We start from the raw sequence: 26,977 nt of genomic DNA on the forward strand, positions 1-26,977 counted from the left end.
ATCTGGAATTTCATTTCATCAATGTCACATGTCAAATGTCAAAGATCACAAAGTAGGAATTGCATGTCAGTGAGCGCACTGCGAGGAGAGCATTCCAGACAACATTTGTCTCTTCTGAATCGAGTTCAGTCCTCCAGTTGAGCACAGGAAGCCTTATCGTGCAAAGGGAGACTGGTGAAAATTCTTTCTGGAGATCACGGTGACTAGTGCCGAGGTTTCTTGCTCTCCGCTTCCGCACTGCTTCCATCCTCGGTGGACTTCCGTTTTGCTCCAACCAATGCGCTCACCGCGGCGCCGCTCTCACCTCGGTGGAACTCCACGATGATACACGTCATGTTGTCGCACCCCGTGCCATCGCCCGACGTGTCCGGAGCGAGGCAGAAGTCAAATAGCTGCAGAAGAAATAGGTCAAACAAAGTTTTGGGTTTTTTGCAACAGGCGTAGGTAAGCATCACATTAATTCGGTGTTTATTGCAACTGATAGACAAATTGCTCTACATCAATGTAAATAGGCACTGAATTGATCAGTGTTTTAGTAATGGCTACTACTACTATCATGGCTACTACTAAAATACGGATCAATTCAGTGCTTATTTACGTTGATGTAGGGCAATTTGCCAATTAGTTGCAATGAAAACATCTCGACAGAAGAATTTCATGAATTTAAATAATTAGGCAGTACCCCCTGCATGCTATAAGGATTAGAACCAACACTTGCTGTCGGGCGGAAGCTCAGTGGTCTAGTGGAGATGACGCCTGTCCGGAGATTAGGATGTCGTAGGTTCGAATCCTGCTTGAGTATGTACATCCATAATTTCTTTTATCATGGCTACTACTAAAACACTGATCAATTCAGTGCTTATTTATATTGATGTAGGGCAATTTGTCAATCAGTTGCAATGAAAACATCTCGACGGAAGATTTTCATGAATTTGAATTGGCGCTTATTTACGTCAATGTAGGGCAATTTGTCAATCAATTGCAGTAAAGACAACTCAAAGGAAGTATTTCATGAATTTCAAGAGTTATTGCCAAGACCTATTACCAAGTACAACGTAAAAGAAAGAAACATATCTTTTACAACATAATGAATACGATATTGTTGCCACAGCCCGCTGACTGCTACATCCACTTAATACCACGGTAGTCACCATCATAATAAATTCACTACACCTTCACTGTTCTTCAGCCAGATGGACCTGTACAGGTCCACCTGGCAAATGGCAAATATGAAATACTGATAACATACCACTTCCAAATACCTCTCAAATGCACCTGCTTGTGTTATGACACCAAATTTCATCAACATACTCCTTTTCCACCCCCCTCCCAAAAAAAACGAAAATGAACAAAAGGGAAGTGGATACGTTCTTGAACACATTATAGTTAAAAGAAGTGCTGCTGCCGTGACTTCCATTAGTCAAAGATGGGGGAAGGGAGGAAGGGGGATAATTTTTGTGGAGTTTTATTGTGATGACTAAAACAGAGTGCCAAGAGAGAGAGAGAAAAAAAAATGAAATAATTCTGCATGACACAAATTTACATCATAATACTTCAAAGTGCTTTTTAAAGATACGTGTATGTCAGCAGAACAAAGCATACTTATAGGATGGGGTTACTTTTATACTTTTTCTTTTATCCAGATGTTGCTAGGCATATATTTCATATGCAAGAAAGACATTTCTCACCTCTTCACAGATCTTGGACAATTTGTTTGGTTGATCCGACCTCGCTGACTGCTTGAGTCTTTCCTCCACAAAGTCAACAACCTCTTGGCTTGTCATGGCATTCCTGAGATAAGGAAGGGGAAGAGAGAATGAGACAGAGACAGACAGACAGACAGACAGACAGATAGACAAACAGACAGACAGAAAGACAGACAGAAAGACAGACAGACAGACAGACAGACAGAAGAAGAGAAAGAAAGAGAGGCATGTTGAAAGAGAACAAGCTCAGCCTTATTTCCCACACATGAAGAATGCGGCACAACTGTACAGACTGGTCTAACTTTCATCAGAACAAAGTTTGAGGGAACTGTGCTTTTCCTGGACATTAATGAACATTTTTATAATATATGTCTTCCTTAGAAAAGCATCCAAATGCCAAATTCCAGTGTACATACTGTATACGCCGAATATTTCGCAAGGTTTTTATTTTCGCAAATTTCGCGAGTCAGGTGCTATTTGCGAAATTAAAAACACACAAAAATATTGACTCTGATTCCCATGTGGATGTGACGTACGCGTGTACCTTTCTCCATTCAGTACAGGACTCCACGATCGCGAATTTAACCACTCGCGAAATCGTCGGGGATTCCCACTTTGCGAAAATTTTGACTCGCGAAATATATGCCATATACAGTAGTTGCCCAGTTTTTTTGGGATACCTATTGATCCATCCACACAGTATATCATCGGCTGAGAACCAGAAGGGCTTTATCACAATTTGGGGGGGGGGGGGTATTGAGTTTATTGCTTCAATGTTCTAGAGCTTGAACTCCTCTATATTATGGTGTCAATTATAAATTATTTTCATATTTCAGTTAACTGTTAGAAATTAAAATCACAAGGGTGCTATTTTACCACATATTTGAAAAAATCCTAATAAATCTACTCACTTTTGTATTGGAACACTGCTTAAACATGCTGTAAATCTTCCCACTTTTGATTAAATAAACTTTTTTATTTCATGAAAATCTTAGAATGCAATAGGGCCCTTCTCGAACAAAAAGGTGGAAGAGAGAGGACACCCGCCTCTCGGGCTTGACTACACGCACATGACAATATAGAGCTAGCCCCTCTACCACCCCTCACTCCAAATCCTATAACCTAGCTTTGTGATGACAAAACTAAAATGACCTCCAATCACGACATGTTTCTTTACCATATGCCATCACAGGCTATGACCATGAAATTGACGTCGCCGTCGATCGTGGCCGTCTGGATGTCGGGGTAGGCACTAATCATTTGTTCCTCTGGAGGTAGAGATGTGTTCAGTTTGTAGCAATGGTCACCTGGTGAGGGAAACAGGGCAATGTACAAAATGATTAAAACAAAATCACCCAAGGTCGACCATTCACAAAATTAACAACTTGTACAAATATTGCTTCTCCAAATAATATGTTGTACTGTATACAGCAAATATTTGGCAGAAAAAAAAAAAGGTTTTTATTTTCACAAATTTTTTAACTCAGGTGCTATTTGCGAATTTAAAAACGAATGAAAAAATTACCGCTGATCCTGACATGAATATGCACATAAATGCATACATTTCTCTGTTCAGCACTGTCCTTCACGATCGCGAATTTAGCCATTCCAGAAATTGTCACAAAATTGCAAAAAAATCTAGACATAATATGTCTGATTTTATGTTATAAATGTATATTATGCATTTATAATGTAAATATTACACATAACATCTCCAAGGTGGGGAAAACAGGAACTTTTTTCCTAAAAGGGATAACATCTATTCTTATGTAACTATTCACAAATTCAATCCCTTGCGCAAGTCGACAATCAGTGTAAAAATCACATCACCTCCAGATCACGAGTTTAAGACCAGGTTACAAACTCATCTTTTGAATAATGTTTATGTTTATATCATGCGTGTTATGATTATTACTTTGCAACTACAGAGAAGAGTATATTATTATAGTAATCGCGCAATATTAATGTCCTTTATTATCATTATGATCATCACCATGACCAGGTAGTACAGTCATATTTGAAGAACCAGTCGTCCATCCTATCACAGTTCGCAATGAGGCCACTTACCAAAAGCTCTTGACAGGTTGAGGCCGCCGTTCACTCGCCCGTCCTGCGTCACCTTGCCTCCCGCCTTCTCAATCCGCCGCAGCTCCATGAAGTCCTCGGGCTTGTGGTCGTAGGACATGTCCACAGCCGTGCCTCCTCTGGAGAGGACACAGCGGGAGTCTCCGATGTTTGCCACCGTCAGGAGCTTGCCCTTGAGCACTGCCACTACGGCCGTAGATCCACTGTCACTTCCGGGCTGAGAAATAGTGGCAATACACAAGTTAAATACTTAGGTGATGGTCCCTCTTTGGTCCTGAAAACAACAGTAATCCACTGCTTCAAAATAAAACCACAAACGTACAGATACTGGACAACGTTTGCAAAAACCAGAATTCACCTAGAATGTGACCTGGGGCTTATTCTCCATGGTCCCATTACAATACGCACACCTCCCATACAATGTAATTTTGCAAACTATGGAACCTAAAAAGCCTTAAAAGCATCACAAAAGACGTCACTATATTTATCATATGCTTCAGTCGATGAATCCTTGATTTGAACTGCTTGAAATTTGGGGCCGTAAATTCAACGACTGCCTGCATCCTCATAGCACCTAAACTGGCCCATGGCGCTAAACTGCTCCATAGTATCAAACTGCCTTCTTTTGGTAGGTGTGCTGTAATGTGCATGTACTGTAGACGTTTGGCTTCGATAGCTAGAGAGGTGAACCTTTTTTTTACTGATGCAATGGCAAAGTAGCCATCTCTGGCAGTACCTGATATGTGAACTAACTAGTGCAATCACTGTTATAGACTAAGCAGAATTTAATGCAATAATGTTTGGTTGTAATATAAAACAGATATTGACTGGTTTTATTTTGGGCATGGTTGATATTACTGTACTGTCACAAGAATCTCAACTCCACGCTATGGCTCACAGTGCAAGCTCCTCGGTGTCAGAGCATGGAGTTGAGATACCTGGGGCGGGACAACACTATCAACAATGTCCTGAAAAGTGGTCCATATCTGTATACTGGCTAGCTGACGACCAGAATTCAATCACAACTGACTGTACCTCTTCCCTGCCACTCGGCTGCAGAGATACAAAGTCTTCCTCCTCCTCATCATAATCCCCTCTATCTTCCTCATCATCATCCTCTTCATCATCGTCGTCGTCATCGTCGTCATCATCCTCATCTTCTTCATCGTCCTCCCCAGATTGGTAGTCAGCATCGTCTTCATCACTGTCGTCGTCTTCGTCATCGGAGGCTGGTGTCAAGATCTTTATGTGCTGCATGATAGAACTACTGCTTCTTGAGCTTGAGCCTAAGTAGCAAAGAGGCACATGGGAAAAACAATAGGACTTCTGTCACAATATAATTCTAATGAAAAATTTCAGGAGTCACATCCACACTTGTAGCATTGAACCAAGGAATTTGACTCCATCAGAGGCGATAGAACAAAATGGGAATTACATCTTGCGACTGACTAGCCATATTTATCATCAAGTCATATGTCGCTGTGTGCACCTTGTCAACAGATATTTACATGTAGGGAATACCGTGTACACGTTGATTAGTAACAAATATCAGCCTATCAAATCCTGTAACATTTTTAACGTGAATAGTCTTAAAAAAAAACAACAACAAGATATGTCTCACTTCTACTACTATGGGATAAGTTTGAGAACTTCATTGTTAACTAGATACAATGGAAAATGTTTTGGGTATTCCCTCCTACGCCTATCTCTTTCATCAAATCAACTGTTTTTCTATGAATATGACTAAGGAGTGTAAAGTTCAACAGAACATTGTCATGATGCATCAAAATATCCATTGTTTCCACTGAAAACAAAAACAGCAAACGATATGCTAATACAACATAATATTGGGTTTATTACAGCTAGGAACAGTAATATAGACTGCACGATACTGATGCAATTGATGGTAACATGTTCATAGGATAGCTCGCTTCAAATACGCTTGAAAGAAGTAGATCAGATTATCTTCCTCTTTGAAAACTTAACAATACTGTGACTACTGCACTACAGTGACTCTTGCACTCTTCATTATGTCAAGGAAGGTGACACAACATTTGCTCCTGTGACAATTGCTCTGGTCTTATTTTCTCCTAGGACTTAGGGTTAAGGTTGTGATAGGGTTTTAGGCTTAGTGTGATGTGAGGATTAGGATTAGGGTTAGCGTTACAATGTATGTTTGTGGGTAGGTTTCATGATTAGCTTCCTACAGCATGCAGTTGGGAGCAATTGTTAATGGAGCAAATTTAATGGAACCATCAGGCAACAAGCAAATACTTACTGAAGTATGTGAAGCTGATGACTATAGTTAAGGAACAAATATGAGTGGATAGCTTTCTATGAATCACAAAGAGGATCTTGCTGATACTCCAGTATTAGAGCAAATTTCCTTTGGAATACGACACACTTCCATGTGATTTACATGTCTTACCACCAGCTTCAGTGTCCCTGTGATCCGTATCGCCATTACAGCTCCCTGAGGTTCCAGAAGTACCGGCTTCTGATTGGTCCATTTCAACAGGCTCCTCCTCTTCTGTTTTACTCGTTAACTCCTCCTTCACAGCAGCACCTGTTGTCTCCTCTTTGCACAGAGTGTTCTCATCCCCATCACTCTTTGCAATCACCTTGGCAGACTCCGCCCCATTCTCCACTGGCTCCGCCTTTTTAATGCTAGGCACTGCCTCTTTCCCACCAGGCTCCTCCCCCTCTCCATCATCACTGTCAATCCCATTCTCCTTCTCTTGCTTGCTGTCACTGCCCGACCCATTCCTGCTTCCGACATTTGAGCTGTCCCTGCAGTCTGCTTCCTTCTTTGGCACAACATCTACCTCGTCATCGAATGGAACGGTCTTGTTTGGCACTGGTCCCTCACCATCTAGGAGCGTTCCATTCACCGCGGTGAGGGGAAACCTCGGTTGCTTCTTCTGTATCATCGGCGACAACAAGTCGTTTTTGTGCGACTGTTTCAGCTTGACTCGTTTGCTCTTAGATGGATGTGAACAGTAGCGGGCAACCAGTTGTTCTATCGGAAGGTTGGCCTCTTCGAGAAGTGTTTCTGTCTCATTGTCTTCTGGAAGAAAAATGTATTACAGTGCCTTTATCAAATCAGCATCACTGCTAATGAACATAGTATGCAAGCAAAATTTTCGGTAGTGATATGAACTACAAGCTCAAATAATTTACTCAGTGGTAATGAAAAGATGTAAACAAAACAATATTCAACTAGCTTGTAAAACTAAGCTTGGACGATTTCTCAGCCATGTATGGTTTGAGATACTGCCACCAAACAAATCTGCTCATGGCTTTTAAGTGACATGAGTTGGAGTGAAGGATAGGAAATGACAAAGACACAATCGCGAGAGAGTGTCCCCACAGTAAGATTTATCAAGAACATTTTCAAATCCTGAAATATGATATGTCACAGATCACAGGGAAGACTTCCCAGAAAATTTGTCTTATTTTCTTTTGAGGAAAGACACTGCATATGACTGGTCTCTATACAGGAGGTTCACAAGGTCACTTTCACCAAAGATGGATTATCAGGTGCCATCAGGGTCGCAGACCCCCAGATGGCAGAATGCAGTGTGGAAGCGAGTCCATGACAATAGTGTTTTATACTTCTTGATACCTCTATGACTCCCCTGATAGATTAAAGGACAAGCTCACCTTCATAGACATGTGGGTTGAGTGAATGCAGCAATATAGTGAAAGTTTGGGGCAGATCGGACAATCCGTTCAAAAGTTACAAATAAGTACCTGCACAGTCACTGCTGGATGAGAAGACTACTACAGTGTATGATGTCATATGCGTACAACAACATAAAGAAAATAAATAGAGAATTTCACAAAACTTTACTTTTGAAAAGAGTGCAAATTTCTTCGACTTGTTACTGACATATGTTAAGGGTAATATTATACCCCCTGCCTTCTGAAAGAGAGAAGTCAAGTGTTCTTTTGTTGTGCGAGAAAAGTGAAAATATGTTGAATTTTCTTTAATCTTTCTTTGTATGGTTGTACTCATCTGACATCACAAGCTCTAGGAGTCTTCTCATCCAGCCTTGAGTAAGCAGAAACTTCAAAAATTCATAACTTTTTAACGGATTGTCTGATTTTCCTCAAACTCTCACTGATGTGTTCTACTAATAGTGCTGCATTCACTATTAAAACTCAAATGTCTATGAAGGTGAACTTGTCCTTTAACTCTTTGTGTACCTTAAGTACTGATTGGCACAGAAAACCCCATAGCACTGTACCCACTGTCCAAAGTCACTGGCACTGTAAGGGTTTATGTAAAGCCATTGCAATGATCATGTGACTGAACACATGACTCCTCACCCTCCTTCTCCTCGTCCTCCTCCATTCCCGATATCCTCCGGAGCTTCTCCACGATGGCCTTCTGTTTGAGCGAAGCGTCAAACAGCATGAAGGCCTCCTTCAGAGCCGCCGAGTGGTCCCCGTTCTTGAACAACTCCAGGTCTGTCAGTAGCTTGGGCAGTTGCTGTGCCGTGTAGATCGCCACTTCGGCTCCTAGCGGATGATGACCAAACAGCAGAGGTGACGGGGATGTAGATGCCAAGGTGAGGTGGAAAAAAAGCCAAAAAGTGATCAGATAATTAATGACAGGTGCAATCATCAATTTCAGAGGGGAAATGTGTCTGCATGATACAGCAAAGGAGACTGGTGTTTCATCTTTAGTACATGTCACAAACTATTGGCCATAAAACCACAAACAGTCATACTTATTACTTATTATAATTGCTACATAACCAGAACATTGACTTGCAGTTTGACATTTGCTTTCTTTGTCTTTGCATCCTTTAATAGCAAAAAATTATAGAAAGCATCTAATGCTGGATAAAGTGTCGAGGTCTGCATACACTTTCAAAGAAGCTGTTCGTTAATTAAGTCGGGGACAACACAAGGTTTGTACTATTTGCTAAAGTACTGCGGCATTAAGCCTTTCTCAGATAGAGCTTTGGTTGCTCATGTGTGGTTAATTCTTAAATTCTCCAAATACATGCTGTACATTCAAATCGTATAAGCAAGATGATAAAAAGGACGAGAGCTACATACTTTACCCAAAGTTCTCCAAGATAAAACACACCCACAAATCAACAAGCCACTCTACAGCTCCAAAGTTTTTGTGTCTGGATGTTCAGTGAATTTGTACTAATTACTTGCAATTCACACAAACATCTTTTTCCCTTGGACTTTCAAAAATGTGCATGCGACCATGATGATGATCAACAGCATTTGTATACATACACTGTAGCATCATACATTCCCATCTGTTGTATTACATGTGGAGGAGGGTGGCAGCTATCCCCCCATTTCTGCAGCCCATATCACACATTTCAATATAGGCGATACAGGAATCTGTTCCACATGGATTGACCCTGACTGCACTGTGTTTTTTCGCACAAACATTGGGGTTTCATCATTTACCATTAGTACCACACTGTACTAAACACTAATAATGACTGCTTGTGGCTTTTCATCTTTTTTCTTAACCCAGTGAAGAGTAGTCTCAAGTATACTTTGACAGGTGTCTATGGGAAACGTGTGCTTTTAAGACCAAAATCAGCTAAATATCCTCAAAGGCCCGAATTCACAAAGGTGGTACAAATAAAACCATGGTTTAAACCATGGACAAAAACCATGGAGCGCCAAGTGTCGCACGGAATATTTCATATACAAAATTGGTCATTTTGTCGACAAAATGACCATTTTGTTCAATAAATTATCATTTCGTGGACGAAATGTTCATTCAATTACAAAGTGTTGTCATTTTGTTACAAAATAATCATTTCATCGAGGAAATGACTGATTTCGCAACGAAATATTCCATGCGACACTTGGCGCTCCATGGTTTTTGTCCATGGTTTAAACCATGGTTTCATTTGTACCACCTTCGTGAATTCGGGCCAATGGGTTTCTAATAGTGCCTTTTTGTCGAGAGACTGAGATGATGGGTTTTAATAGTTGACTCACCTCCATGCCCATCATAGACAGCAAACAGAGATGTGTCCTCTGCCAACTTTGTGATGCAGTTGTGAGCGTCCTGTGGCAGAACGGGGGGGGGGGGGGGGGGGGGAATAAATAATTAGGGAAAACATCTCAACAATGCCAATTCAAGACTTACAGTGTATTCACACATTTGATGTGACAAACTTGGAAAAGGTGCATGCTTCATTTATTTTGATTTTCTCTCGAGTTCCGAATTCATTTTCAATCTATTACTCTGCAAGCTGTCATCAAAAAGCAAATTACATGTAATTGAAGTCAATGTACTATTAAAGTTGTACAAGAACTTCCTGGTAAATAATGCATTGACTGGTATTATATCTTTGAACACACTATAAAACACACCACTAACAGCTGCCCTTTACTCACTCATAGCCATCACTGCCCAATCACAATGGACATAGTAGGTGCATTTAAAAGGGGCAAGTACTTTACACCACAAAAACTATGACAGCAAGCTGAGCCTATCATCGAATGAACCATGCCTACATTGAAAGTCGTACGTGTACAGTGCCTTCTTTGTTCCAGTAATCCCATACAATGCAATAGTCACAGCCACACTGACAAAATAGCAGGATAGCAATCATGACTCAAATACCGAGTTATTTTGTGCACGTTCAGAGGGACATAAATGATCATTAGTTGCTGGTTGTGATAATGTGTTAACCAAGCTGCCCAAAATCTACTGGAATGGTATAACCCTTTGCCCTTGTGTTCATGCGCTGTCGTGATGTGTGTTTTGAATGATGGTAGCAAAAAAAATATTGATATCTTTTGCTCAAGTATTCACAACACTCGCAGCAGTGCCAATTATTGCGCTATTTCTCAAACTGTTGCAATAATTCTGGAATAATCACAAGATTTCTTGGGATTTGGATCACGGTGCTGATATCGCACACTATTCCGTGGGATTTTTATGTCCACAAAGGCAAAAATCTCGAGATTTCGATTGAGATGCAAATCTTTGAGATTTGCATCCTGCTAATTTGCATTAGTGTGAATTTCATGAACACTGGCTTTCCCCCTCTTCTGCTAAACAACGATTTGAAGATAGGATCCCTGTTTGTTGTTGGTATTGTTTTTTTACCTTTTTTGTGTGGAGGGGAATGAATGCTACTGGATGCCGTTTTCCCATACAAAATGCTCCCAATGTTCAAGCATGTACACAATATTTTCGCGGCATGAAATTTTCGCGAATTGGAGCCGATTGCCTTTTTCGCGCCATGAAATTTTTGCGAGTTGCCTGTAACATTCAATGCGTATAGTCCAGACAAGAATTTTGATTTTCACGAATCTTGGCTCTTGTGAAATTTGCGAAATTAAAATGCACGCGAACATTCCTCGTTTTACAGTACGCTGCATACTACATGTATGTTGCACGAATTGGGACTAAAACACAATATAACGAGCGCTTGAATTTGCAATTTAGTAAACGGCAATGACAAAATGAGAAATACAGTGTAAGTATTGCCTGTCCTTTAATACAAGTAGGAGAAAACTCTATAATTTTTTTATCTTGGACACAATTTATTCAGCACATTTGTGTTAATGGAGGCCATATTTTTGCAAGTCGTTAATCATGAGAATTTCAATATACTATCAAAATTTGTGATAATACATCCTGTAAAACATGTTGTTAGTAAATTACGGGATACACCTATCTACAAATATGTAGCGATGAATAGTAAATGTGTATATGCCCACAAGGGTAATGGTACACTGAATGATATCCAAGGGGACATTGTTTTGCACCATTTTGAGGCAGCCCATACATGTAGGTAGGGCAGAGCAAACTGTGTCAGTGTACATGTGTATGACAGCTTATCAAGGATGTATGGTGTCACTGAGAAATTAAGCAGGGAAGGATGTGGGTGGGGACGGGGCAAGGGAGGAGGATAGACAGGGAGAGACAGGCTAAGGGGGAGAGATGTGTACATCTTGTATACGTACAAATGTACAGCTCTGGACACAGCTCTGGACACAGCTCTGGACACACACACAAACACACACACAAAAACAAGACATGGTTTCTTTTGATGCACCTACATCATGTAGTAGCAAAAAAAAAAATGGACTGTTGCCATTTAAAGGACAAGTCCACCTTCAAGGATTGAGAGCATGCAGCAATGTAGAACACATCAGTGAAAGTTTGAGGAAAATTGGACAATGCGTTAAAAAGTTACGAATATTTCAAGTATCTGCGCAGTCACTGCTGGAAGAGAAGACTACTACAGCGTATGATGTCATGCGTACAACTACATGTATTAAAGGAAAACAAAAAAAGAATTTCACAAAACTTTGCTTTTTGAATAAAGTGCACAGTTCTTCGACTTGCTACTGACGTACAGTATGTTAAGGGTAATATTATTCCCCCTGCCTTCTGAAAGAGAGAAGTCGAGTGTTCTTTTGTTATGCGAGAAAAATGGAAATATGTTGAATTTTCTTTATTCTTTCTTTATATCGTTGTACTCATGTGACATCACAAGCTACAATGAAAAGTAGTCTTTTCATCCAGCCGTGACTGAGCAGAAACTTCAAAAATTCATAACTTTTCAACGGATTGTCCGATTTTGCTCAAACTCTCACTGATGTGTTCTACTACTGTAATACTGCTGCATTCACTCAACTCACATGTCTACACTTGTATGAAGGTGAACTTGTCCTTTAATACCGTGCGCAGTGTGCGAAGGCCTACAGTACTGTATAGAGCCAGAGAGAAAAGAAAACAGATACCTGTAGAACGACAGGAGAAGAAATAGACAGAGAGCAAAAGAGAGGGAGAGAGAAATAAAGGACAAACACATTTTGTCTGGGTTCTTTAAACAGCATGTACAAATGTAAAGCCTGTCTCCTAATACAGATGGCCTTGGGTTGGATTCATTATCCTCTTTGATAGTCTTTGAGACTCATCGAACCTACACAATGCATAGGTAGAGAGATAAACAATGGTTGAAGTAGTCTATTTAATAGAGAGTGGCAGTATAGTACAAGCTGTATGTTATTCATGAAAATGATCACACACACACACACACACACACACACACACACACTCCCGTTGAATACCACAGAGTATGACTCTAGTGCTGTATACTATACATGTATGTAGTACACCTGTACCTTCATGTCATTTGTACTGGAGTAGGGTACGTACATACAACATGTACATAATATGTTCTCCATGAAAAAAAAGGAAAAACAAAAACAAAACAAAACAAATACTTTGAGGCAGCTAAAAGAGTCAACCAGGCATTATCAATGCAAATCTACTGTAAAGGCAGGCCTACTGATTATGTACTGTATAGTAGAAGAAGAGATCGGAAGGAGCTACTAGTAATTCAATAAAACTTACTTTAGTACTCAAACCTTGTCAATATAGCAACACTTAGCAAAAAATACAAACTTCAGTGTATTCAACACTGTAGAAACATCTTGAATGCAAAAACATGTACAATTTGTAGACAATTGTTTTTATGAAACTTTACCCCCCTCCCCTCACTGAAAACAAAGCAAAAATGCAATACAGATACCTTTGTACAACTGTACCACGTACAATTTTGTAGTCTAGCACATGAATAATGCTTGTGTACATTGTATGCTCATATACATTGTAGATATACATAACTGTACATATTGTACTTTAACACATAGAAAGGATATTTGTGTACTATTTAAAAGTACAATGTATGCCTACATACAATGTACAAGTTAAAGCATTAAGAAGGGCCGAACAAAAATACAGTCCTATGAACACATACAGTTTTGTACAGTGTACTTTTAAACACTTCAAAAGAAGACACCACACACTATAAAGTCGACCAACATGTGCTACAGATGTACACACTTTAGGTGAAAGATCATGGTCAAAGTGGATATTTTCCCACAACTGACTGCTGATGCTTGGTCAAGAATTCAAAAGGTAAACTTCTTGTTGTTGTTTTTTTAATACTTCTGTTCATTGTTACAACTGCATTTTGAAGTCTGAATGTATTAGCAGGAAACTTAGCATAAATTTGTCTGGACAAAAACTACTGGGTTCTGCAGCATCAAATTATCAGCACAAACCAGTTGTATTTGCCTGTTAATGCCGGTACAAAGGCTCACCAAAGTGAAAATTTCTCCATTTACGACTTACTGACAACCAACTGTTTCTACACATGAATCGGTACTATCCCATACTGCACATGTACATACAAATTGTACAGCTGTACATGTGTACAGACTGTGTATGTAATGCTCCCTGCACAGACATGATTAGATGTGATGTGCAAAAACAAAACAAAATGAGCCTATTATAGGGAGGATAGGGAACAGAAACACTCTCATTAAAACAAACACTGCCCCATATCATCTCCCTTCTCCTTTACCCATCCTCTCCCCCAGAAAAATTTTAGTCCCCCTCTTCCTGGACATGTCAAGGTCTGTTTTCAATACTAATCCACAAGGCTGATGATCTTCAAGCCTTTGCACATTTTCACAACACCTGTGCTCAAATGGATGTTCTATTTAATACCCGGCACCAGCAGATCCCATGAATAAATTTGCCATGTTGACCCGCAACTGCCTGTCAAATACATTGTACATTCAGCAGAGACTCCAACTCTCCCGTTTTCGACGGGAGATCTCCCGCCGAAAACCCATTTTTGCAAAATCTCCCGTTCTCCCGTTTGAGATTTAACTTCTCCCGCCCTGGCTCTTTGTCTCCCATTGGAAAGGATTTCTTACTTATTCCTATCGTGTGTTGAAAAAATAAGCCTTAGATAGCACAAGAGAGCATGTAGAACCCTAGGAACTTCGCGCTTCACACACATCAAGTTGGAGTCTCCCGTTTGCTAGGGGTTTCAGGCAGGAGAATCTCCAGATCAGAAGGTGCTTTGGGTTGGAGTCTCTGATTCAGTGTGAATGGGGGTGTTTTATTAAGAGACCTGTCAACTGCCACCATGAACTGGAGCATGTTCATTCCCAAAAGCTCCCCCAGCACCTACAACTGTAGACACAAAGAAGGGAGGGGCGTGTACTAAAAAAAGAGGTTAACTGCCACACTCACAGCTGTATTCTCTGCTGCAACGACCACATCATTACCTTTCCTCTTTGCCTATAATTTCATTACTGCACCGTTTGTCTGTCAATCAAGAATGCTCTCTAGACATCTTGTCTATTCCCTTTTACATTGTACATCTCACAAGGGATCATAATGTCACTATAGGTTTGCACAGTCAAAACTACATGTACACTAGTCTTTAGGGCCTACACGTACATAATGTGCCTCAATGCATACTACAATGTCTGCACAACCTGTGATTGCTTTTTCATGTGCACAGTACACTGTATTGTTGTTTTGTAGTTTAATAGGCCTTTGTACATTGTAACTTTTCTGCTCTACCTACAGATTTGCCAGGCGGTACACTATTCCACATAGATATGCTGTTTTGGAAAACCAAACAAAAATATGCACAACTGTTGTTGTTCTACCAGCTATGTACATACACTGTACAAATTGTATGTAGGCCTACATGTACACTGTATTTCTATGTACAATCAAATCATAATACAAGATGTAAAAGACAGTGAACTACAGTGATTTGTACTGTACGTAGAAAAACACTTTTGAGTGCAGACCTCCACAAAGCATCTCACCATGATACACCCATTCACACAAGCTGAAAATTGCCCTACTTCCCCATGAAAGAAGTCTTGTTTACCCTCATCAGCTTCCTACTCCCTGTATCAATCATGTACATGTACCAGTGTACAATTGTACATTTTGTAGCTGTGCCTGGAGCATGCGCTCAGTGAGTGTATTACATGCAAACCTCAAATATTGTACAGGCTACACTGTATGTGCAGCTTCTAATCCCAAGTTCATTGACCCTACAACCGTATACTTGTATTGCCAAAGCTACAGAATCCTTCACAAATGGCACAAAAAAAAAAATAATAATAATCCTGGATCACTACCACAATTTAATCACCAGTACCTTACAGTAAGTACAATGTACAAGTGTACAGTATGTCACTGATTTTCCCTCTATTAAAGTTTCATCCAAATCCATTCACAGCTTTTTGAGTTATTTCACAAACAGACAGACACTGAGACAGACGGACCAAAAAACAAAATCTCCTTGGCAGAGGTAATTAATGGTAGGGCCTACAGTGTACCTCACACCTCTCACATAACATTTAAATGCACAAGCCAAGTAGTGATATCATGCCCACTGTCATCCAGCGATAAACATGAAGGGGGTAGTCAAAACACATGCCAGCAAACTGCAACAGAGCCCTTTGAAATTTCCATCCAAGAAGAAATTATACACCAACAAAAACTGAGAAAAAAAAAATACTGCAATGTCCTGAAACTCTCTTGATACAGTTCCTATTGAACTGCATCACTGCTGACGAACAAAAAATAGAAATACACAATGCAAACCATCAAACTTCTCTGCCCTACCACGGCCAGACTTTGACCCCCGCTCCCATTATAAATGCAGTGACCCAGTTGGACCATTTCCATCCTACTGTAAGTGTATTCATGTAAACATTGAAGCCATTTTCCATTGAAGGATACTTTCATAAACTTGAGACCCCAGTTGTCAGTCACTTGTCTTTTAATATACAGTAGATATAATGTGAATATAAAGTGTAAGTCCTGGTTATCTTTGTCTGTTAATGTTTGTTTGTTTTTGTTTTTTCTGTCTTCATTTTGTTGCTCTTTTGCTTTTATAGTAAATAAGTTTTTGTCCAAGCCATTGCCGAGGTCTTTGTATGTACTGAAATAGCCACAATTTCATTCAATAGCTCTATGTGAAATCATGTTACAGTTAAGGATGCAGTGCATTACATCACGTGTTGCCATGGTAACATTGTCCTCAAATACACTACAGGGCAATTCCGCGGTAACGAAATTACAAATCAGAGCATTTTGGCTCATGTTCTTTCCCCCTGTACACTGGATTGATTACTTAGCCTTCTCTTGATACATTTAAAAGATGCAGAGGTACGCACACTATCACCCCAAATACATTGTACAAATTTGTTTAAAATGTTCTCACTTGGTTGGTTGCAAAGGAGGTCTATGTGTGATGGTAACGGAATTACCAGAAAATTGAGTCACAACTTGAACTCTGACTTTGGAAGTAGTTTCTCTGAAATCTATAATACATACACTACTGTACATGTACAACTTTGTACATTGTATATGTGGGTTGTTGTCTGATTTCATCATTGACTGTGTAAACTTCAGTTTAGTTGGATTGTTTTTCAAATATTTCATCACATTTTCTCAGCAGCAGGCTTTTCCCCCATAAAGTCAGTGGTAACGGAATTACACAAATGGTAACGAAATTACATTACAGGGTAAAAAGAATTATCCGGACACTATTTGGACGTTAATGCGGTGTAACCTACAATGTAATTTGAAAATCTCTACTAAAACGGGGCTACTACAGTGAGATACACTGCATCATTTTTTCTTGATACAATGTTCAATTGTACATGGACATGAAAGTTGCAAGAGACCTTGCTTTGCCATTATTGGACATGTGCCTGCAACAACCCATCCGTGAAATTCTTTATTAATCCTGGGAGTTGAAATACCAAAATATTGATCATTCTCAATGTCAATGTTGAATTCAACCTTCCTACACGTTGTACATGTGTAGCCTCTTTATTTGCAGACATGTTAATATCCCTATGTATTCACTTCATAATCTCAAGGTACACTTGTACTTGTAAATTAATCTTTGCATCTAGATTACTCTTTGCTTTTATCTTTATACAGTGTCTTTCTTTAGAGCTAACTGAACAAAGACAGACTGCTCTAAATACCAAAACATACAGTAAACATCATTGTTTCCATCTTTGACTTTTCCAGAACTTTTTCCAATTTAATAACTGTATTCATTTCACTTGCTTCTGTGGATCAACAGATTTAGCCCTGGCATTCAATCCCGTCTTGAATCGTCCTTTGGAATTGGAAGCCAAGGGTTTTCACAGAGTCATAACACTCAAAGGAATGCAATGCTAAAATTGGCACTCCAATTTCTGTCTAGACAGAAAGCCACAAACATGGAAGTCTCGTACAATTTTTTTTTTTCCAAAAAAAAGTCTCACAGTGTTGCCACTTCCTGCTACCATGACAACGGCTATAAACACATAACGTAATCTGTAGGTCAACCAAGGTACAATGCTACTTTCATCACCCGGCACCGGAGTGACACATCAAATAGGCAATCGCCTTGTAATTGCCATGCATCGAGGGACAAAAATAAAAAATGAAAATGAAAAAGCAAGGACAGGGTTGCCTTTAGTATAGTGTAGTCACAGTGTACATGCACACTGGAGAATCCCCGTCCTCCTCCTCCTCCACCTCCCCCTCCCCCATCCCCCCCATGGCAAGGCTATTCAAATATTTTGATTATACAAACCTTGCCGAGATACAAATGTACGGTACTATGGAGTGATCAGCCATAAGCTATTAAAAGCAGGATTTACACATGCAGGCCGATACAAAGTACAGTACCCTTGCATGTTGACATACATTCTGTACGTTGTACGTACAACATGTACCTACTTGCAGAGAAGTTGTACATGTAAAAGTGTATACAATGTACTGTACATGTACATTGTACACACTGTAGCTAATGGACAGTATACTGGTATTATCTGTATCATCCAACTATTAATTTACACCTACCGGTAATACACCGTGTTGTACATTACATGTATGTACATCAAATTTGGACAATTCCATTACGGTAACCACTGCCCACACATACTGTACAAATATGTGTGCAAACTGTACATGTACATACACTACACATACAATGTACAGTGTATGTAATAGTACAACCTCCTTACATGTACATTTGCACCTTGCAAACAAAGTACACACGTATGGAGATATCAAAATACTGTAACAAAGTTACATTGTATGTATCAAAAATTTCTATTTTCAAGTGATGTTTGTTAAAAACCGGCTCTCATAAACTACACTTTGAATACCATATTTGCACAATATTAAACTTGCAAGTGTACCAACATACATTGTTGTAATAGTTATAGCCCTACGTGATGCCATTAAAAAGTTTGCAGGGTTTTTTTTTTTCATGTTTTTCTTCATTTTTTTTTCTTCTCTCCCTCTCTGTGTCTCTCTGTTTGAATTACAAGATGCATTTGAGTATCTGCTCCAGCCATTAAAAAAGAAGAAAAAACTATCAAAGGCATACAGTGTAGAAGAAAACGTAAATAATATTACTGAAATCAAATAATAGCACACTACAACGCATTGTATGTCTCCCCCCCCCCAAAAAAAAAAAAATAATAATAATAATAATAATAATAAATAAAAAATAAAAATACAACGGTTCCCTCCACAACGGTAACTTTAAAAATGGTGAATCAATCCAAAAAATTATACAATTTGTATTTACTTATTACCCACATCTTACAGTAAACCCCATTCCATTTGCTTCAGTGGTCAAAGAAAAATGAGAATTTTTAACCCTATAAAGCCCAAGCTATTTTGACCCCTTCCAGGCCCAAGGGGGGGCACATTGTGCCCCCCCTATATAACTTCTTTATTATATGATGTATGACCGTCATATTTGGCACATGGGTAGAGCAACTCATACTCTACATGACCCAACATTTAAAATTTCTCAAGGTCATCCACTGAGGGCGCTATTTACCAAAATATACAGAAATACATAGGAAATACACTAAAATAATGTATTTTTATTTTTATTTTTTATCCCCAGTATATATGTTTTTATTTCATATCAATCATTTTCATATTTACCAAAAAGGAAAAGCAAGTCAACCTTCACTATTTGTTATGGTTGAAATTTCTCAAGGTCAACATGTGGGGGCGCTACTCGTTACAATATAAAGAAATATATGAAACCTATGATGTATTGCTTGGAATGGGTACATTTAGTATCACATTTCATATTTACAAAATATTGAAATTTTGAGTTTGCAGATTGATGATAAAAAATGATATTACAGGCAAAGCTTGTGTGAAGATAACACAAAATAAAAGGGTAGTCTTTGGAAAATGCTGTATTTTCAATTATTTCTATTATATCTATTGTTTTATGCCTATGTCATATAAAAATAAAGGAAATAATAAGAAGACCATTTCAGGGTAATTCACAACCATAATTACTTCACATTTTTGTCCTTCAGCAAATTACAGCCAAGAAAACCCCCATTTCATCCATTATTATATTGTTAAGTGAAATTGGAACAGAAAATCATTCAAAATCTGACTGACATGGTTGTCAGTTTACGGTTGCCATGGCAACCAGCAATATCGGACATATATATCAAAATGTTCGCAATAAGATTTTAGGAAAAGTCACCAAATTTGGTTGAAATCGAGTAAAGGGTGTAGGAGTGGCAAACGAAAATGTGGTGGGGGGGGGGCACAATGTGCCCCCCCCCCCCCTTGGGCTTTATAGGGTTAAAGAGCAAGTCAGGAATCCCTTCCCTCCACGTTCTGTCCATTAATACATACAATGTACACGTATGCAGTTCTAAGAACATCTACAGTAAGTGCTAAACTTGGAAGAATCAGACCTGTGGCATGCTAGCAGCTTTACAACGATCCGCATTTCTCTGTGACCACCTGGTGATTACACGTACTTGACCAAGTTGAAATGGGTTTTCTGCAAAATATATTGTAGACCTACAAAAGATGTTATATTTCTAGGTATTAAAGAGCCTGAAATAGCATTCAGACAGTTTTATCATATTGGAAGTTATCAATGCAAAAATCTGATTGTATATTTTTTTTATTTTTATTTATTTTTTTTTTTTGGGGGGGGGAGACATACTGTACAAACATTGTACAGATGTACACGTTGTATGGGAATCTCAATCGACGCTTTGTCCACTGACTGTCTCACACACGGATAGTACAGATGTCTGGAAACTAATTGTCAATGTACTTTTGAAGAGATTATTGTACCTTCTTTCTTTCTTTTTTCTTTTGTAAAATCCCCATTGTAATATTATGGCCTTCCTGCTAGACTGAGGCACATTGCTACAAGATCTGAGTGGGCTTGCAAACATACTCTACAACATTGTATGTGTGTGTGTATGTGTGTGTGTAGGCCTACATTGTATGTGTTTGAGTGTGAACTGGACTACTATAAAACTTCAGTCTGCACAATAGACAGGGTATAGGCTCAACAGACAGAATGTCACAACTACAAAATCAAAACATCTTCTGGACATCATGCCAGCCACTCCAGAAATCACTTTGAAACTGACCAGCGCAATCATACTACAGAACTGCAGTCAGTTTGTATGGGGATTTCTTGATCGACTGATAAAATACAAATTTATATGCAATTATTACACTGGCCCAGAGAACAAGAAATCTCACTCATACAGTACAGTACCTCCTGGTGCATCCAATGCTTTTGCGAAATGTATTGTGGTGTACAAATTTCTGGTCAATGTACAATGTACAATTTGTACATTATAGACATAAAAGATTCAGGCATGTACATTTCTTTAATACCCAAAAGTACTTACAGTGTACATGTACACGATATTGTACATTGTAGGATACAACCATCTGCTACAGTATGAAGGATATGGGGCTTGCATTGTAAATGCCCTCAATTCTAGAAATTGTCTTTAGAGGTGAAGGGATGGGGGCTGGGGGATAGGGGAGCTCTAGGGATGGGGGATGGGCGATCAAATGGAGAGGGACAATGCATGCAAACTTCTACATGTACAGTACATCATGTGCAATGGTGTACTTGATACTATGATGTACAGATGTTCAGTATACAAACAAGGCAAGTGTCATAATGTGTCTCGCCCATTCACGCAATTTCTTGTACGCGAATGGGATATATGTAACAGATACAAAGAATGAATATAAAAGGGTAAAAATTTATGGCAAAAAAGAAACGTGCCATAAAAATTTGACATTGGGCCCTTAAAGTTCGTTGACCCCTGCTAGTGACCTTTGACCTTGTGGTGACCATCCACTCCCCAAGGGACATCTACCATCCAAGTTTAGTCACAAATGGAGTTATGGATCAAAAGTTATGACCCACAATAGAAATGTGCCATAAAAACTTAACATTGGGCTCTAAAAGTTCGTTGACCCCAGCTTGTGACCTTTGACCTTGTGGTGACCATCCACTCCCCAAGGGACATCTACAATCCAAGTTTAGTCACAAACGGACCTACATGTACGGATCAAAAGTTATGACCCATAATAGAAACGCGCCATAAAAACTTAACATTGGGCTCTAAAAGTTCGTTGACCCATGCTTGTGACCATTGACCTTATGGTGATCATCCACTCCCCAAGGGACATCTACCATCCAAGTTTAGTCACAAATGGAGTTATGGATCAAAAGGTAAATGACCCATAATAGAAACGCGCCATACAAACTTAACAGTGGGCCCTAAAGTTCATTGACCCCTGCCTGTGAGCTTTGACATTGAGGTGACCTCCATATTATGGTAAAATGTGAAACTTTGTATGACCCCTCTTCCCTCAAAGTTTGATTGCAATTGAAGCCCAGAGTAAAGAGTTATTGAAGTTTTTGTAGCGTTACGGACAGACAACAGACGGACGGACGACCGACGACGGACGGACGGACAACAGACGGACGGACAACAGACGGACGGACGGACGACGGACGGACGACGGACGGACGACGGACGGACGACGGACGGACGACGGATGGACAGACGCCGCAGGCGATCCCTTAGTCTCCCCTCACCTCTGGTGGGCTCGACATTAAAAAGTGCACCTGCCTTTGCTTTGAGACAGAAACAATGCAGACTTTACACTGTACAGTACATACAGTGCACACGTACTTTAGTAACGGTATACACCTTTATACAAAATAAGTGTACATTGTATGCATACGTACACTGCAATACAACACAATTTTTTTCAGCTCCGGTCACACTGGCAAAACTTTGCGAAGTTTAACTTCTCAAAGTGTTGCCAGTGTGACTGCAAACTTCCCGAAAAATTCTCATGAAACTTCTTGTGAAAATTCCTAATCAAACTAGAGAAATTTTCCAAGCCCACCCCCCCCCCCCATCCTGATGTTCTCAAAGTTTGTGCTCTCTGAACGCTTGCAGCTGAGCTTCGCGAAGTTTATCATGTGACCAGCGGTGTTTGTGGTGCCTCAGAAGCAGGTGATCAATGGGATGTATGGATGTAAATACAGTATATTGTGTGTGTGTTGTCTACAACTGTACATGCATTGTATTATGAAATCAATCATTACTGTCAGACAGCACACACTTTCTCCTTTGTTGCACATACAAAGTACATTTGTATATATAGAGACATTTTAAAGGGGAAGGCTAGTAACTGATCAGTGGGAATCAGTGGAAATGCTGGGAGATGATTGTTCCAATCCTTATGGGATTCATTCAAGAGTTCATTGTATATCTATTGTTGTGTGAAAATGATTTGCTTCAGAACGGTCTCATATTCAAGTAATGTGCAGTTTAATGCCCCGTCACTGACCAGGGACGCTAACCTGGAAGCATTAAACTGCACATTACTTGAATATGAGACCATTCTGAAGCAAATCATTTTCACACAACAATAGATATACAATGAACTCTTGAATGAATCCCATAAGGATTGGAACAATCATCTCCCAGCATTTCCACTGATTCCCACTGATCAGTTACTAGCCTTCCCCTTTAAGGTCAAAACTACACAACATGTATGTGTGGCCCATAAACCCCTGGATTGACCTATCAGCAGGTGCCATTTTAAGGCCATTTGGCAATCCAGGGGATTTGGGGGGCCTCACACTCTAATACATATCCTTACAATGGCACTATTGATATTTTACAGGATTGTATTCCGACAAGTTGCAGCTTTCAGCGATGCCACTGCGAACCAAATTCGGCTACATAATACAATCGCATATTTAAGATTGAATAAAGAAATTATTGCCATAAATATTGCTGGATGCCTACAGAAATTGTACTACAGTGTATATCATTCACTGATTCGCTACTCGCTAGCAGCTGGCTGATACAATGAATACGCTCCTACGCGTACAATGTATGCTTCGCGTACAAAGATCATCATCTCATCATCATCTCATCAATATGATGATGGGCGAATCGAAGCCACCGCTACGACAGGCCTGCGTGTACGCGAAAAGTTATTAAAATGCGAGATTTTTCCAAGACAATGAAAAGATGGACTGATTTAAACACTGTTTACGTGTATGTTACATATCAATCTACGGATAATTGATCTCATTTCATGGTTCGGTGAAAATCTGATTTTCTTATGATGAAGGCTACTCTGAACGTCCCCGTCGCGAAAATCTAAAAGCTCCCTATTGTCAATCAGGTTGACTCAATCAATGACATTTAGTCTAACCGTTACTAGTAAGAGAAGCTACAACTTAACACTTGTTACAAGTAAAACATGTGAGAATACAACAGAAACTATTTACTGTAGGCGTAGCGCAAGGGCCTTATATTAGTTATAACCCAAACCATCAATTGGCATCATTTTGAGGTCAAAACTGTGTGTCGTGTGCCCCCCCCCCCCCCCCCCCACACACACACACCCCAGATCTAAACCCTTCGAGGCCTTATGCCCTTGGCCTTGGGCCCTGCCCTGGATTGCCTAACAAGATTCTATTCTGTTTGAGGTCACGCAGGAGTGGCTAGCACATGCCTGCACGCGGGAACTAAGTGTTACCACTCGCCCATTGGGCATTGCATTGGGCATTAATATTATCACCCTTTCCCTTCCCTTTCTCTTCCTCTCAGTCCAGGCTCACTCCTAACGATGACCTCCCAGTTAGCCCCCAACTGTACCTGAGCCGTGTTACTACTCATAATCATAACCATTGATAACTTGGTAATCACGCACTAGCTTGGAGTACAAATTCGTGTTAGCGGAGCTAGCCCCCAGAAATGGATTCAGTGCAGTGTAAACGCAGCGCGCGTTAACCACTTGATAGCAAGGACAGACCAACGCAATGCATGCGTCGTTTCAACCAACCTCCATTCCGACTCGCCAACCCTGCATGGCCGATGCCCCGTACGACAGACAATCGGTACTTCCATCTTCGGAGGTCGTTTCCACGTTTGGTTCTGATAAATATGCCCCCATTTTACTTCTGGTGGTAGACGAAGCGTGTTGCAGACAGAAGCAGTCGGTTAGACAATGGATCAAACTGAAATTCCGGTATTTTTCGCAGTTGTTGTACCGACGTGCGTCGTTGGTCCCTATTTCTTCACGTGGGTACGGTACACAAAAGTATCTTTTCGCAAATTTCCACTTTATGCACACACATACTTGTGTGGCTACTACTGTACAGCGGCGACACGTACGTTAACGTACGCGCGCACACTCCGTACAGCTGCGGGCGGTCGGTCGCAATCGCCGCGCAGCCCGACGTGTACGTGTTTACGGAGAGCTGATGATTTTATAGTGCGCGTGTCGTACGTGGTGTGTATCACATTCAATGGCAGTCCTGCTAGCACGGACTCATTCAGAAATCACGTCTTGCAATGCTAGAATTGCATGCAGACGTTTACAACGCCACCACGCACTACATGCGCTGGTTTGTCGCGCGAGCAACAGGGCAGGGGGCTTGCTAAAAATAATAAGGGTCAAGCAAAGTGACCCCAAAAATGTTTTGGGTGACGTCAGAATCGCCAAATCCCAAACAAATTCATTGCTGGCGAAAGAATTTCGAGTGTGTATCAATTAATGACAGCAGTCAAAATACTATCGGTTTTTTTTTTTCTTGAATCTCATTCCATACGGACGAGTGAAGGTAAACAGTATTCACTCTCATGAAGAATTAGTGGAACGCAAAAACAGATAAACGCCATTTCAATCATTTTTAATAAACACAACGTCATAGAGAAATACTAATCTTTAAAGTCTTATCGCACTCGTTATATAAAGAGAAATATATTAAACATAAAATCGTCACATAGACAGCTGAATTCACTTATCTTCTTTGTTTGTTTTTTTTTGTGTGTGTGTTTTTTTGTGGGGTTTTTTGGCAGCTTATCAATCTTGAATATCTCAATTTAATAAAAATGGATGCATCTGTTTTGGCATTATATATAATCGAAGAGTTTGTTTGCAAAAACCGATAAGTCTATATTTGCCAAATGGAGATATTTGCGATTAAAGTCAAGAAAAATAAAGAGGATAATAAGAAAATTTTTGCTTCTTCTGACCATTACTTCAAAAATGTACCTTTATATGTAGTGACCAATATATCATTTAAAGGGTATTATTTTGTTCTCTATGACAGAGACCGTACTTCAAAATCTTCAAAAATGGACTTATCAGTTTTTGCGAACAAACTCTTCATATGCTCTTCAAATAATTATTTGACTCAGTACGCTAGACTTTGCCGTATAGATTATACCAAGGAGGTACTAGGCAGTACCTCCTTGATTATACTCTGAGTGGGCCACAGCAGTATATTTTACCGTTATAATGTAAAAATGTGGAAAACATCTGGTAATTTTTGCAGTTATCGAATTGAAATCTCGCCTATTTGTATGGCGGAGAAGAGAAACACAACAAAAAACGAAGTGAATAAACACAGCGAAAATAACAGTTTTAAAAAGGTAAGACCAATACGATATATAGATAGAGACACGTCGGTTATGTCAAAAGTATATAAAACGAAGATGAATATAGGCCTATGTTTGTTTGATTTGTTTGATAGATATACTTGGGTGACCCGCACCTCGTCATAGTTAATGTTTGCGCATATTTGAATCACATTTTGCCACTGAAATTCTCTGAAATCCAACTCACATACAGGAAAAATGCTGAAAATTCCAATGGAATCACAAGTTCACTGATCGATATCGAAAATTTGCAACTATCGTCGTCAAACGCGAACGATGCAAAAAAGTTGCGCGCTAAGGAAGGGGCCCGCAACTCGTCACCCGCGCTCCCATAGACAAAGCACGTAAAAGACGTGTGCGGGTGACCGTGATGCTCCCATAGACATACACGTAAAAGATGCGTGCGGGGACAGTGGTGATACGTAGATTTTCGCGAAAAACTGTTCGGTTTTCACCACAATTTGCTTGGTTGTGGTAGCCCTGCCAAGTTTCAAGCGTACTGAACACAGTCCCAGGCATAAATTTTTGTTTAGTGCGCT

General features: G+C 39.8%; 1 protein-coding gene across 1 annotated transcript; it reads right to left on the minus strand.

Moving 5' to 3' along the window:
• Positions 1-203: 203 nt before the first annotated feature.
• Positions 204-25,071, minus strand: LOC139729175 (protein phosphatase 1G-like). The gene is made up of 9 exons (XM_071640110.1): positions 24,838-25,071; positions 9,780-9,849; positions 8,124-8,315; positions 6,220-6,858; positions 4,827-5,077; positions 3,774-4,008; positions 2,884-3,013; positions 1,689-1,791; positions 204-392 (listed from the first exon to the last, which is right to left on the minus strand). Exons 1-9 carry the CDS (start codon positions 24,946-24,948, stop codon positions 204-206), a joined length of 1,920 nt encoding a protein of 639 aa, XP_071496211.1. The 5' UTR covers positions 24,949-25,071.
• Between the last annotated feature and the right edge of the window lie 1,906 nt (positions 25,072-26,977).

This window comes from Diadema antillarum, unplaced genomic scaffold (assembly GCF_040938485.1).
Source record: "Diadema antillarum isolate AM-2024a unplaced genomic scaffold, OU_Dant_1.0 scf00000020, whole genome shotgun sequence".
In the NCBI taxonomy this organism is placed as follows: domain Eukaryota; kingdom Metazoa; phylum Echinodermata; class Echinoidea; order Diadematoida; family Diadematidae; genus Diadema; species Diadema antillarum.